Raw genomic sequence first — 15318 nt, forward strand, 5'->3', positions numbered from 1 at the left:
GCAGCCTATGCGTGGTCGCGTGCATTTTATTGCAAAAAAATTCTGAATGTCTTTTAGTATTATTATTTCTGAATAATTCTAAATTTTGGATCATAAATACGCACTACGAGTGCTTTGTTGGTCAAAATTTGACCACAAAGAGTGAAGATGACGTCAGCGAGCAGGTGCTGCCTAGCGCCACGCCGCTCGTAGGTTACGGCCCTAGCGGCAGAAGGTATGAACTAGAACGTGGGCGCTGGAAGAGGTGCTCTCTGGGCAGGTCAGGAGTGTAGTAGGTCATGGGTACAGCATACTAGCTTCTTGTACACTGTAATAGAGGCATGCTATGATAGAGGCATAGCCTCCTATAATTTTGTTGCCTGCCGAATAAACACGAAACGCCCGTCATCTATAGCAGCGCTACCTACGTAAAGTCAAAGGTCTTTGTACTTGGCTTTTATGATTGGCAATTTTGGCGTTTGCCAATTTCAGAGGCAATGTTTTGTATTGAACGGGGTTGCCTGTTGAATGAGCGCAAAACGCCCTTCATCTGTGGCAGCGTCACTTACGGAAGGTTAATATCAATTAATTAAAATTACTTTTACATCTTTTAAAAAGTTTTTTATTTTACTTTTGTTTTGTATACGCTTTAAAAACGTAAAAATATATTTGAGAACAACCCCATTTTAGTAGCGCCACTACCGCAGTTTTGACCAACGTTTTAGAAACGTTGACTCCGACGACGGCCGCTTCCCTAGTGACCGCCGATAATCCGGCAGGCAAAAGAAATCTACTAGGAGGCTGTGGCACTGAGCACCTACCAGTGCGGTAAGTGTACACATGGTTCGGCCAGGAGATGAGCCATCGAGTAACAGGTCTTAAATATGGTTTAGGAATCAGGTGTGTTCGGTGTTGAGGCAACGGTGTTGGTTTAGGTTTAGTCAGGTTTAGCTGTGTGAGGTGTTCTGACTCGCCATATGGTCTCGGCATGTATGGATATCCCTAGCGAGAGTTTGCTGTAAGGAGCACTCAACAGAGGGGTTCTGTTCTCTTGTATTTCAGTGGTACAAAAGGCATGCTTCACGTGAGCTCGAGAACGTTGCGGTTGCTGTGCCGCGGCGTCCACACGAAGCCGTTGGCCGAGGAATCTGCGCGTGTTCGAAGGCTTTTCGACGGACTGACCGCCGGGGAACGGGCTGCGTTAGCGCAGTCCATCACTCTCGTCGAGTCGACGGCTCGGCGGGACCACGACGAGGCGCAGCACTTGCTACAACTCGTCCTCCAAGAGAACAAGGCGCGCAGAAACGGCCAGCTGGGGTCCTTTCGCATAGGTACTACTGCCACCACGCAGTACGACAGCCTTCATAACTCGTGCTTTCTCTTTAACGAAGGCCTCACTGGGCCACCCGGAACGGGCAAGTCGACGTTTATCGAAACTTTCGGGAAATTCCTCACCGGTTCTGGCTACAAAGTGGCGGTGCTCACTGTGGACCCTTCCTCAGCCGTGACAGGGGGTAAGCTGTTGCAGATGTGGCCTTGCATACCTTCTTATGAAGTGTTGTGCGTGTAGCCCTTCAATGAGTGTTCATATTGCGTGACGTTCTCGAAAATAAATTCGTTTCAAGTTCAATGCTCTGTCCACTTCACGTTTTTTTGCGCTGAATGTTGCAATCGGGAATTTTTTTTGATTACGTGTTGTCAAGCTTTTATTATTCCACAAAAGCAATGGAACTTTGATTGCGACATACTTCTGTTTCGGTCATGCAGCGAGTATCCTAAGCGTGATCATGACCTCCTGACTTGCCCAGATAGCAGTGTTCCTATCAACGCTACTAGAATAAACTCGGTTTCAAAGCCCTGAATCACCGCCCGCATAGGGTGGTTTGAATGGCGGTCGCAAGAACTAGCGGCGCTGCAGTCAAATTTTGCACAACTCTCTGAGTATCAAACAAAAGGGGGCAATTATGCTACACACGTATAAAACACACAAAGGCGCAGACTTTCAACTAACCTTTATTTCACACGGTTCACCTACACACGTATAAACCAGACACACGCAGACTTGCAACTAACTCTTATTTCACAAGGTTAGTTGCAAGTCTGTGTGTCTGGTTTGTACATGTGTAGCACAGTTATCCCCTTTCTGTTAATATGCACCAACTGGCCCGCAACAACTTCTTTCTAAACTACATCTCGGAGCATCGTCTACTACAACGGTGGTCTGCCGTGACATTGCTCGCAATGGATTTCTTGTTACTATTATCAAACATTATCATGCTTCCAGCCGACATTCTCGTTATGCATTTGTGGACTGCTTATGTGGATATGCACAAGGTCGCCTGCATGCATAGGCCCTGAGACGTTGCTCAATGGTTGGCTAAGAGTCATGTCTGGCCTACACTTCAGTTGTTTGCATTGCGTTACACAACCTACTGTACTCCTGACCTGTCCGGATCGGCCTCGTGTGTGACTGATGGTGGCGCTGCGAACCGCGCCTGTATTATGTCGGGGAATTCACGCCTACGCTATACCGTCGAGGTCATCATCATCATCAGCCTGACTACGTCCACTGCAGGACAAAGGCCTCTCCCATGTTCCGCCAGTTAACCCAGTCCTGTGCTTGCTGCTGCCAATTTATACCCGCAAACTTCTTAATCTCATCTGCTCACCTAACCTTCTGTCTCCCCCTAACCCGCTTCCCTTCTCTGGGAATCCAGTCAGTTACCCTTAATGACCAGCGGTTATCCTGTCTACGCGCTACATGCCCTGCCCATGTCCATTTCTTCTTCTTGATTTCAGCTATGATATCCTTCACCCCCGTTTGTTCCCTAATCCACTCTGCTCTCTTCTTGTCTCTTAAGGTTACACCTACCATTTTTGTTTCCATTGCTCGCTGCGTTGTCCTCAATTTAAGCTGAACCCTCTTTGTAAGTCTCCAGGTTTCTGCTCCGTAGCTAAGTACCGGCAAGATACAGCTGTTATATACCTTCCTCTTGAGGGATAGTGCTTCCTTCCACATGCTTACGTCAAATAACTGTGGAGGTAAAACTCGACAAAGAAGCGGTTCAGTTGATTATCCTTTGTGTGATGGTTATCGACGCTGTTCGAATAACCGTGTATATCCTCTTTTAACGTTCATTTTGTAACCACAGCGCTTTGTTTTTTAGAACTGCAGCCACTTGTCTCCGCGGCAAGTGATGCACAGTGGTGAAGTAGTGCTCTGTACAAATGTCCGCCAGTGAAGAGGGCGTTAGCTTACACAGTTATCCCAAGGACCTGAAGCTTAAGAAGTGTATACTTAAGCTCAAAATGAGAAAGCCCCCCACGCCTGCAGTGATCTTGCTCAGCAAGCTCTTCACGGATTTGTGCTATACCTACCATACGTGCCACTTTTCGGTAAGCTTGTAACCGCTTTGAGGACCTGGCCAGTACTTCAGCCATTTATTGCATGCAGGCTACAAGCATAGGTGACCTCACACTAGGTGTGGTGTTTCCGAAAACATACTGCGAAGACTCATAAACAGGAGCCGACGACATGGTCTGCGACCTGGGTAAGTGCACCTCACGAGCGCAGCTGAGCGGTGCAGGATGTCTGAGACTACGGCTTTATTTGGTTAGTGATGAGTAGTAGACACTATGGATACTAACTGTTGGACAAGAGTTCCTTGTGTCGGTGAAACTTTGAAACCAAAACCGCACGAAGTTGATTGCAACGCAGAAAAGAGCAAGCAAAGAAAATGCAGGGCAAGGCAAGAAAAAGAACAAAGATAGAAGACGTGCGGTATCGAGGCAGTTAGGTTCCAGGCCCAAGCCTGAAGAAGTGACGATCCGGCAATGATGACGCCTGCTGTGGTAGTGGTCTTGAGAGTGCACTTGGCGAGTGACACCGTGACTTAGTTTGCACCTGCCCTCCTCTACGCCGACGTCTACCAAACTGTACGACGAACTTTCATTTGTAGTCTGAGGGACACTCTTGGCTTAATCTGGACTCTTGGACAATCTGTTTGTACAATTGCTGTTTTTTTCCTTTCTATTTATAACTCCTTCCTATCATTTATTTTAGAATTAATGAAAAAATATTCCACCGCACCGTTTCGTTGACTATGCCACTGAAACAATTTTTCAGTGGCAGTGCTTGACTGTATGAACCTAATGCCCGACAGCGTGCATACATACGTAGTTTTCTGATCAGGACAAGCATGTGCACTGCTTATCATAATTTCTTCAGTAAAATCTGCTGTCACTGTTTAGGGCACATTTTATAAAGGTTTTCACCTCAAGCAGTGCAGACATTTCAAGCGAGCTTCTTAAGCTTTTCATTATGCCACGTGCAAGTACAGCAATTCCACCCAGCTTCTTGCCTTTGCCACGCTAATCTCTGTGGTTCTGTGCGTGGTATACATAATGAGCGATAACTATTTGTTATGTTCTGATACCCAAGCAACCACTCTGTGTGTATTAATATAAACTACTTTGCAATATTGCTCTCACTAAACGAACATTACTGGGAAAAGCTGCAGTGGTTTTCAGCGGTGAGGGGGTGCAACAAGGCGGTACTTGCTCCCTCCCCCAGCCACACCAGCACCTGCCCCCCAAGACATCTCTCTCTGCCATACACCACAGGCTTGCGCCCTCAATACAAAACCCTGCCATCACCCATGACTGTAATCCGAGCACGATTATCTCAAATTTAGTAATTTGATGCTACATTGCATTTTTAGCAGATGTCATGAACGCTCGATTGACTGCTCAAACAGCAGCTCAAACAGCTGCTCAGTAGTAATTATCTCATGTGTTGTTTGTGAATGCCAGAGTGGCAAAAATTGGCTATCATCACACATTTTTCTTTTATGTTCGCTGTCACTATCATCTCGAGGAAAGTGCAGTGGCATCACTTTTCTTAGTGGGTTCCTCCTCAAAGAGCTTTCAGCCTGCACATTTCCTTGCATTGCACTATAACGATTTGTCATGTGTCATACCAGTATTCATGCTGCTAAGGAGTCCTCCCTGTGTCAGGGTCACCCAGTGAATGGCACTGCACAAGCATCTTCCCGTTAGCTGCTGTTTTCGTTTTCCTTGTACCCTTTTCAGCGAGCTGCACCTTTTACTTGCATTCCTTTATTTTAGAGTTATCAAAGCCAATTCAGTAAGCAGTTTGTGTTTGAATGTTTCATATCCTTCAGGATCTCTGCTTGGTGACAAGACTCGTATGATCCAGCTGACCAGAGACCCGAATGCCTACATACGGCCATCACCGACTCGAGGACATGGTGGGGGTGTAACCCGCACTACATGTGATGCCATACAACTCTGTGAATGCGCAGGCTATAATGTCGTCCTGGTCGAAACAGTTGGTGAGTTATGGGAAGTTCTTGCATGGGGGACTCATGAAACTTGTTTTTTGGACTCCATCAGATGCTGTGGGATTGCGCAGGCTTTAGGAACAAATGGCAGTACATTGTAAAAAAGTGCATTTGTCTGCACATTTTGCAGTAAATCTACTAGCAGAGCTATTCAACCAATAGCATGTTAGTGCAACCCGTTGCTGAACTGATTGTGTTGACTCACTACGTCAGAATGTCGGGCGAGTAAAGTTTGCCCCTGTCAGATGCTGAAGCCCATGTCACTTCCTAGTCTGGTGTCACAACAGGACATGCATGTCAGCGGTTCGGAAGAACAGATGGTCCTGCAAAGAGTTGACAATGCACTCCCAGGTCGAAGAGAGAACGTGGTGTTCCTCGTGGCCGCATATATTTTCGCCTCCAGATGGCAGTGCCACCTATGCTTGCCCTGCTGAAAACACCATATGACGAAAAACTCTATTGAGGAATGTGGGCATCTCTACAATGCTTGGGGGGGGGGGGGGTTGCAGAATTATAGGGTTTCATCTTATTTATTGCCCTCACACAGTATTAACTTTTGCTGCTACTATAGGTGGAGGCAATTGGGTTAGCTTGGCACTGAAACCACTCGTATCGGTGGCACTCATGCCACAGTCAAAGTTGCAGGAAAGCATCCACCACTGGCAGTGACTGTCGGAAAAGTGGGAGAAATAGCGGCTCTCTTATTTTGTTCTGCTGGCCCACACTTCTTGTTGTGTTCTTGAAAAAAAAAAAACAGTGCTATTTAATGCCGGCTGTGTATAGGGCTGTAGTAAGAAAGCTGGGGGTAAACAAAGCAACCTTTCTCTTTTATGGTCCCATCCTCTTCATGTCCCAGTGAACACAGGGCCGCACCACTGACTAGCTGTCATCGATGGGGCCCCTTGTACATATAGAAATGGTAAGCTAGGTAGCTGTCTGCATGTAGGTGCTCTCCTGAACGACTCTTTAACTTTGCAGATACCAAAAATAGCTTAAGAGATGGTGACTGTATGAGGAATATGACTGGCAGTTCATGACATACCTGTCGTGTATGTCATGAAACAATTTCCCCCTGTTATATATGGCACATATGCATACCAAATGCTTTGCCATATGAGCCACAGGTGAAACCCAAGAATAGCAAAAGTAGACGTTAGTAGTTTCATAAAGCAGTAATAGAAATTTCTGGGGTTTCTCATGCCAAAATTACGATTATGACAAGAGGCTAGATTTATAAGCACTAAAAACGGGCTTCAGGCGCCAAAATTAAGTTGAAAAAACATCGTTTTAGGCTCCCGAAATTGTAAATATAGGCACAATAAACTTCGACAAAGAAGAAATGTGTGTGTGATATGTGTGTAAGACAGAAAAGCAAACGGAGTCGTTTTAGCTTATGGTGGTACAAAGGCACCAATGCTGTAGCATAGCCATGCATTTTTTTTTCCTGCAAGGTTTGCAGAATTCGGTCTCTCCTTTTCTAGTCCAGCATTGTGAGTTGAATGTCCACCATCAAGTGAACGTGCTCGTGGGTCTCTTTCTTTTCAGCATGGCTGAAGAGGGCAACACAGTAGCAAATAGAGCGCTAATAGGTCGGAAGAGTCTTTTAGAGCGAAATCTGTTATGAGATCACAACATGGGTCACACGCGGCGCCGTAGTTGTCCCCCGCCGGTGTACGTAATCCCTATTGCCCGAAAAAAAGAACAAATAAAAAATCATAGCGTATCCACGGACTGAATGATGATGAGCAAGGAGAAGCATCCATCCGTTAGAGCATCCGTCTGTCCGTCCAACCATGGGTCGATCTGTCCGTCCGTCTTGTGAACACTCCAAATACCACCACCTTGCATCTTTTGATCATATATTGATTATATACAAGTACCACCATCTAGCGGACATTCCAAGAACTAAACTCCCCTGTGGACATATCGGGTAATGCCTTAAGGAGCTTCTTTTCATTATATATTTATTATTAGAGTAACTGTATATGGCACTTACAAGATCAGAGTAGCGCAACTGTTTTCCAACACCACCAGCACCCATGCATTGCTGAGAAGCTGACGCTCAGGTCAATTTCGTGTGTTCTGACGCCACCGCGGCTTGGACGCAAATCATCGCCAGTCAAGTTAAAAGCAAATCCAGCTGGTTTTTGTGACTTTTCTGAATGCGGTACATAGGTGCGTGCTGCTGACTACAGATCAGCTCTATGTGTGCCTCAGGATTGCAGTTCTATCATCACAGCCTTCAGAATGTTACAATGACTGGGTAAACTGCTAAGAGATGTTTCCCCAGTTTTGCCAGCTGCTGAGCGCTCCTTCGTTTGTAGTATACAGGCTAAAAGAGAACTGCACTGTTCATTGTTGCGCATTCATATTTGTTCAAACGGAGCCTGATTACCTATCTTCTTGAAAAGTAAATATATTTATTCGCCACTGATGGAGCTAAAAGGGCCCGGTTGTTCAATTTGCTGAATTTTGCAGCGAAAGCTTTTATGAGATCACAAGAGCCCATTCTGGCGCCATAGATGTTCCCCGCCGCCGGTGTCCGTGTTGACTATCGCTCAAAATTTAAAAAAAAAAGAGAAACCTACATAAAAATATACGTGTCGCATTGGGGAATCGAACCCAAGTCTTTAGCGTGGCAGCTACGGCATAACTTGGAGCTGAGCTCTAAACCGATTTTATGCAGGCTGTATATTGAGTCAGAATTTGTGTTTACATGTGAGATAAATTGATTTATAACAGTGAAGTAACAACCGTGCATCACACAACGCGAATGGTGCAAATAGTGCGCTGTTATGTTCTTACGCACTTCGAAAGCCTAAGGCATAACTCCTCATTGAGTTATATTCACCGAGACTAATTCAATAATTTCAGGTATCGTCAAGGTCAACGACTGTTGCATATCACCAGCGTAATGTGAATACTGATTGTTCCCACGCGTTATCCTGTCAAAATTCCGAAAATTCGTGAAATGTGAATGTCGCAAGACCAAAGTTGATTATGTTCGCTCTGCACTTTGCCACATGCTGAAGAAGCACGTCGCTTTTTTTTTTTTTACCGCGATATTTAGTAAGCTCTTACATTGCACTTTGTTGGCAATCGAGCAGAAAAGCGGCCTTCAAGCACTGCAAACACTGCGTGAAGGACAGAAACCAAGTAGGTCGATATGCAACACAGAAAAAACAAAACAACAAAATACGGCAGGCGTGTTGCCTGCGAAAACAGAGGGTGACTTCGCCGCATAGCTGCGATTGCTTGCCAGGCAAGATGGCGGACCTATGCGCTACTCTGGTCCCGCAGGAACCATATACAGTTGGCAAACTGTCCGAAGCCTTCAGACGCCCACTCAACAGTTGTTCCCTTTCCGATCTTTGGCTCTAAAGCAAGGTCGTCCTGAAGTAGAGGTTGCAGAAGATTACTGCCACTTAGTCGTAGGTATGTCCTCCTCACCGATATCACCTTCGTGTTTAGCCTCATCACCATCCAGCGACGATCGCCTCAAATTACCATTCACAATGCACAAACTCGACACTGCGATTTATGCGTCCCGACGGTCGTCCGCACCAGGGCCTGACGGAATTACTTATTCTCTTGTCGTTCTCTTGTCTCTCTTGTCGTTCTACAACTCTACGTGGGAAACAGCGACAGTCCCAAAGAGTTGGAAGTGCAGCCGCATAGTCCCCGCAGGGGCACCTGCGCAAGTAGGCGTTTGGTGTGTAGCGACACCACGGACCCGAACTAACGGGGGAGTTTCGACTTCCTCCCACGCCTAGCCGTGCGTGGCTTTGCCGTGTCCGGGGAAAAGGGGATCCTGGGGGTTGAGCCGACGCTGGGTGGTTGGACCATTAAGGCCCCCCGGCAGAGCAACACACCCCTTTGGCCCCGGCTTCACGTAGACGGCACCCCTGGGCTGACCCACCCAGGGGAAATCGGCAGTCGCCTTTTCCTATCTCTCTCTCCCTACATCTTCGTCTTTCTTACTTTTTTAGCTTTCCTGTCTACTTCTCTCTTCTGCTTACTTCCAATTTTCTTGGCGGCAAGCGTTAACCCTGTGCAAATAGCCTACCTTGGCCTAGGCGCATTGGGTTATAGCAGAGTTGTACGGCTGACGTCTGCAAGCTTTCAGCATCCGCAAACTTGCAGCGTCCCCTCGTTGGGCTCCGAGGTGGGTGGCCGCCAACGCTGTTGAACAACATACAATTAGCATGCACAAAGCATTTCCTTTACTTAGTGATCGTGCCTCCTCAAAGCGGGTACGCACCGAAGACATCAATTTTTCCATTCGGCCAAGACAAATCTTTCCTCATTTTCATGTTATACACTGCGAAAAAACTAACAAACAAGCCAGAACTGTATCCCCCTTCATAGTGGCTAGGTGCCTAAACGAAACTCTCGGTGCCGGGTACAAGGTTACCAAAATGGCCAGCGGAGATCTACTCCTTGAAATATGTGACCAAAACCAATTCGATAAACTGAACACCCTCACAACGTTTGGAGACACACCCATCAGTATTACGCCACACAGGTCCATGAACTCATCTCGCGGGGTCGTATCGGACGTAGATTTGCTTGAGCTGACGGAAGCTGAACTTCTGGAAAGATGGAAGAGCCAGAACGTGACAAACGTACAGTGTATTAAGATGGGAAGAGACCAAAAGGAAATCCCAACGAAACACTTAGTACTGACCTTTGCTTCGAGCGATTTGCCGGAAACTATTCAGACTGGGTACACAAAGACATCCGTGAGACCATATATTCCCAACCCCCGCCGTTGCTTCCTATGTCAGAGATATGGCCATGGCTCGCAAAGCTGTCGTGGCCGGAAAACTTGTGCTCTGTGTGGAGTCGTGGGCCATGCGTCTGACAACTGCGAAGCACCTGCACACTGTGTGAACTGTGGCTGTAATCATGCTGCGTACTCACGTTCCTGTTCTTTCTGGAAAAAAGAAAAAAAGATCATCACTTTAAAGATAAAAGAAAACATTACATTTAAAGAAGCAAGAAAAAGAGTCTCGCCATTTTATGGCCCCACATATGCTGATGCGGCGCGCCAGGGGGCAGTGTCGCACCAGCCCTCGCCACTCCTTCGGCCTGCGCAGAGCGAGCCATTGGCTGTGGCGCCTGCCCCCAAGGCGGCAATAGTTGAGTCTACTCCGCCTACTATTGAACAGAGACCAGAGACTCCAGGGTCCTCGGGTCTCAAGGCCTCACCTCGCCTGGCGAGGCCCAAGCTTCGAAAAACCAGCTCGCATGAGCGGGCATCCAGTGCCTCCGAGGAGGCAATGGATACGGCGGCACCCTTGGTGCCAAAAGAGCGGCGCGGCTCTCTGGAGCGCGCCAAGAGAACTAAAAAGCTCATAACAGGGCCTGATAATAGCCCTGTTACTTGAGCTTGACCTTTCACCTTAAACAAGTCACTCCCTTAACGTACACACAGCACTACTTTACTTCTAATATGGAAACACAAATTATTCATTGGAACGTCAGAGGCCTGCTTAAAAACCTCGACGACGTCCAAGAGCTTTTATACAAACACTCACCTCAAGTGCTGTGTGTACAGGAAACACACCTAAATACTTCCAACACAAATTTTTTACGTGCTTACGTCATATACCGAAAGGACCGAGATGATGCTGTGGCGTCATCCGGTGGCGTAGCCATTATTGTTAACCAAAGAGTAGCGTGTACACATTTACGACTCCAGACATCCCTTGAGGCGGTGGCTGTTCGAGCGGTACTTTTAAACAAACTCGTCACCATCTGCTCTTTGTATGTACCTCCCCACCAACGTCTTGAAAGACGTGAATTCCAGTCTTTAATAGACGAACTGCCTGAACCTTATTTGCTTCTTGGAGACCTAATGCACATAGTGGACTGTGGGGCGATTCTCGCTGTGATGCACGAGGTCGTCTCATTGAACAATTTCTCTTCTCTTCCGGTGCCTGTTTGTTGAATAAGAAAGAGCCAACATACTATAACGTTGCCAACAAAACTTACTCGTCTATAGACCTCAGCATCATATCACCTTCACTCCTACCCCTACTGAAATGAAAAATCATAAATAATCTATATGGAAGTGACCATTTTCCTGTAGTGTTGAGTTCACAAACAACATATGAATGTCCTGTACATGTTCCCAAATGGCTGATGAACAAAGCAAACTGGGAACAGTTCCACAACACTACACGTTTGAGTTGGACAGACATATGTAGGTTAGACATAGATGAAGCTGTGCAGTACTTCACAGCTTTTCTAACTGACGCAGCAGCCAGGTGCATACCGCAAACATCTGGAATGCCCGGCAAACGACACGTCCCATGGTGGAACACACAGTGTCGTAATGCGCGAAAGGAACAGAACAGGGCATGGAGGCTGCTTCGGAACTCACCAACAGCCGAAAATCTTGACACCTTCAAGAAAATAAAGTCCCAAGGCAGGAGAACGCGTCGGAAGGCCAGAAGAGAAAGCTGGCAGAAGTTTTTATCGGGGATCAATTCATACACACAGGAGGCTAAAGTCTGGAACATGGTTGGTAGGATAGCAGGAAAACAAGTACACACACTTCCACTCGTAAACACTCAAGGTGATACCTTGGAAGATCAGGCAAACTTCCTCGGTGCACACTTTGAACGGGTATCCAGCTCGTCCCACTATACTGACACTTTCCAAAAATACAGAACAAGAATAGAAAAGCAGAAACTCGAACACAAATCCACTAGATACGAAGCATACAATCAAGCTTTCAGTTTAGCTGAGCTCCGAACATCTCTAAACTCCTGCAGTACTTCTGCCCCAGGTTCTGACCGTGTGGTGTATGAAATGTTAAAAAACCTACCAGCCGAAACACGAAAAACCTTACCTTGTTTGTACAATGCTATCTGGTTTTCTGGCACTATCCCTACCTCCTGGAAAGAGGCTATTATTATTCCCATTTTGAAAGAGGGCAAGGACCCTTCTTTAGCGTCAAGTTATAGGCCTATTGCACTTACAAACTGCTTGTGCAAAGTCTTTGAAAAAATGATAAACTGCCGACCTATACATATCCTTGAAACAAACAATTTGCTCGACCCATTTCAGTGCGGGTTTCGAGAAAATAGATCTACCACAGACCACCTTGTTCGTATCGAGGCACAGATCAGAGATGCCTTCGTCCATAAACAATATTTTCTCTCTGTGTTCCTCGATATCGAAAAGGCTTATGACACAACATGGCGTTTTGGAATTCTAAGAGACCTGTCCCACCTTGGTGTGCGCGGAAGAATGTTTCATATAATCGAAAGTTACCTGTCAAACCGGACATTCTGTGTCCGTCTGGGCAGTGTTCTCTCCCAAACATTTGTCCAGGAAACAGGCGTGCCCCAAGGTGGCGTGCTTAGTTGCACACTTTTTATTATCAAAATGAATTCTCTGCACTTGTCCATCCCCCGCAATATGTCCTATTGTACATATGTCGACGACATGAATGTTATAAAAGTGCTGTCTTGTACTACTTGGGGTAGTGATAGGCAATGCCTCATAAATCTGTATCGAAGCCTCATTCGCACCCGCTTAGATTATGGGGCCGTTGTTTATCAGTCTGCAACTCAAAGTGCTTTGAAGATGCTGGACCCTGTGCACCATTTGGGCATCCGCCTTTCTACGGATGCTTTTCGCACCAGCCCCGTAGAAAGCCTTTATGTTGAGTCAAATGAGTGGTCGCTTCATCTGCAGAGAACTTATATGTCTTTTGTTTATTTCCTTAAGGTGAAAGCAGATAAAAAGCACCCCTCATACTCTACTATTAATGATTTGTCGAGCTCATTTCTGTTTCAAAACAGGCCTTCGATGAGGCAGCCCTTCTCAGTTCGCCTGAAAAGTCTAGCCGAGGAAACTGGAGTCTCACTAGAACACAGTTTAATGGCTCCTGTAGCATATCCGCCACCGTGGCAATGGCAGACTATAGACTGCGATGTGTCCTTTCTAGAAGTTACAAAACATGCGCCTATTGCCCATATCCGAACATACTTCCTGGAACTTCAACACAAATACACACGTCCTGAGTTCTTTACAGATGCTTCCAAGTCCAACTCCTCTGTGTCCTACGCTGCTGTCGGCCCATCCTTTTCGGATGCTGGCCCTCTACATCCAGGCACAAGTATCTTCACAGCAGAAGCTTATGCGATACTTGTGGCAGCTAAACACATCAAACAACTACAAATACAAAAAGCAGTAATTTATACAGACTCCTTCAGTGTGGTAACGGCTCTGCACAGTCTTAAAAAACAAAAAAACCCGGTCCTTGTCTCACTTTACTCTATTTTGTGCACACTCTACACACTAAAACAACATGTTGTAGTGTGCTGGGTGCCAGGGCACTGTGAGATCCAAGGCAATGTGAGGGCGGATCAGCTTGCAGCATCCGTCCACAAAAGCACTGGCCCTACACCCATATTAATCCCGGCCCTTGATCTTAAGCCGTCTCTCAAACGAAACATCAGGGACTACTGGCAGAGCAAGTGGGATACACACACACAAAACAAACTACACATTATTAAGCCATACCTTGGTCATTGGCTGCCAGTATCAAAATCGCGTCATACAGAGGTAATACTAACGAGACTCAGGATAGGACACACATACACGACACACACATATCTTTTGTCTGGTGGCGATCCACCATTGTGTGAAAGATGTGGTGAACCATTAACCGTCCTTCACATGTTAATCCAGTGTAAACACTTAGAAACTATAAGAAAACAGCATTTTCCATTACCCTACCGACAACATATACTTTTACACCCTGCAATGTTCGTTGGTAGGGAACCGCTTTTTAGTCATAAATCATTGTTAGCGTTTTTAAAAGAAATTCGTAATTTTCATATCATATACCTGGGCATCCCGTAGCACGACCTCTCCAGGGAGGTTTTTGCTGCGGTGGCTACACAGGAAAGCACTTGCCTCACGGCCCTTGCACGCAAGGTTATGAATGAGTGAGGTACTCATGCTAAAGCCACACATGTCCGCCATCGTTTTTATTATTTTGTCACCTATTCACACCACACATACCTTTCACGGCATGGTCGTGATTTTATTACTTGTATGTTTTTACCCGCCTTACTGCGAGGAATTTTATGGCCCTTATACAGCCGCTAATCACAATCATTGTCCACATTCTTTATCCCATGAACTGGCGCTCTTTGGCCATCAAATGGCCCTTGCGCCAAAAAACACCATATATCATCATCATCATGCAGCCGCATAGTGGCCTTACTGAAACCAGGCAAGTGTTCACAAGAGTTGTCTTCTTATAGACCCATTGTCCTAGCCAATTGCATCGGTAAGGTTATGGAACGCATGGTGCTGGCAAGATTGGAATGGCTGCTGGAGAATAATGTCGCCTTACCAGATTTTTTAAATGGCTTCCGTAGAGGTCGATCATCTATAGACGGTGTTGTAGATCTAGTTTCTTCTGTTGAAAAGGATTGACAACGTCGGAGATTGGTAGGAGCCATTTTCTTAGATATAAAGGGCGCGTACGATAGCGTCTACCATGAGGCCATTCTTGACGCACTTGAAGACATTGGTGCAGGTGGCAGACTACACGCATGGATAGTGAGCTATCTCAGAGGACGTACCATTTTTATGTTGAGATCTGACGGTGACACGGCCAGGCACCTCGTAAGCCGTGGAGTTCCGCAAGGCGCCGTCCTGAGCCCCATGCTTTTTAACATAGCACTCATTGGCCTTGAAGCTGAGCTTCCCGACATTGTCAGAATCAGTGCGTATGCAGACAACATATGCATGTGGGCAACATATGCATGTGGAGCAACGCGACCACAACTGCAAGCAAGGCTACAACAAGGCATATCAATAACATCTAAGTACTTACGTCGTCAGGGCCTGGAACTTTCAATAGAAAAATGTGCTGCATTGGCATTTACAAAGAAATCAATGTCGCGGTACCCAATCTTCGCTCACGGAGCAGTGATTCCCGCGG

The 15318-nt window shown here is 46.3% G+C and overlaps 1 protein-coding gene across 2 annotated transcripts in view; it reads left to right on the forward strand.

The window, feature by feature from the left end:
• The first annotated feature begins 802 nt into the window (after positions 1-802).
• LOC119178515 (methylmalonic aciduria type A protein, mitochondrial) overlaps positions 803-15318 on the forward strand; it is a 39231-nt gene continuing 24715 nt past the window's right edge. Inside the window, exons 1-4 of one of the 2 annotated variants that reach the window (XM_075882299.1) lie at positions 803-854; positions 1042-1310; positions 1371-1493; positions 5163-5333. In XM_075882299.1, the coding sequence (XP_075738414.1) occupies positions 820-854; positions 1042-1310; positions 1371-1493; positions 5163-5333 (598 nt within the window). In that variant the 5' untranslated portion in view covers positions 803-819. Of the gene's footprint in view, positions 970-1041; positions 1494-5162; positions 5334-15318 lie in introns of both variants that reach the window. The other variant, XM_075882298.1, reaches the window with a different exon arrangement.

The sequence above is a fragment of the Rhipicephalus microplus genome, chromosome 2, assembly GCF_043290135.1.
Source record: "Rhipicephalus microplus isolate Deutch F79 chromosome 2, USDA_Rmic, whole genome shotgun sequence".
In the NCBI taxonomy this organism is placed as follows: domain Eukaryota; kingdom Metazoa; phylum Arthropoda; class Arachnida; order Ixodida; family Ixodidae; genus Rhipicephalus; species Rhipicephalus microplus.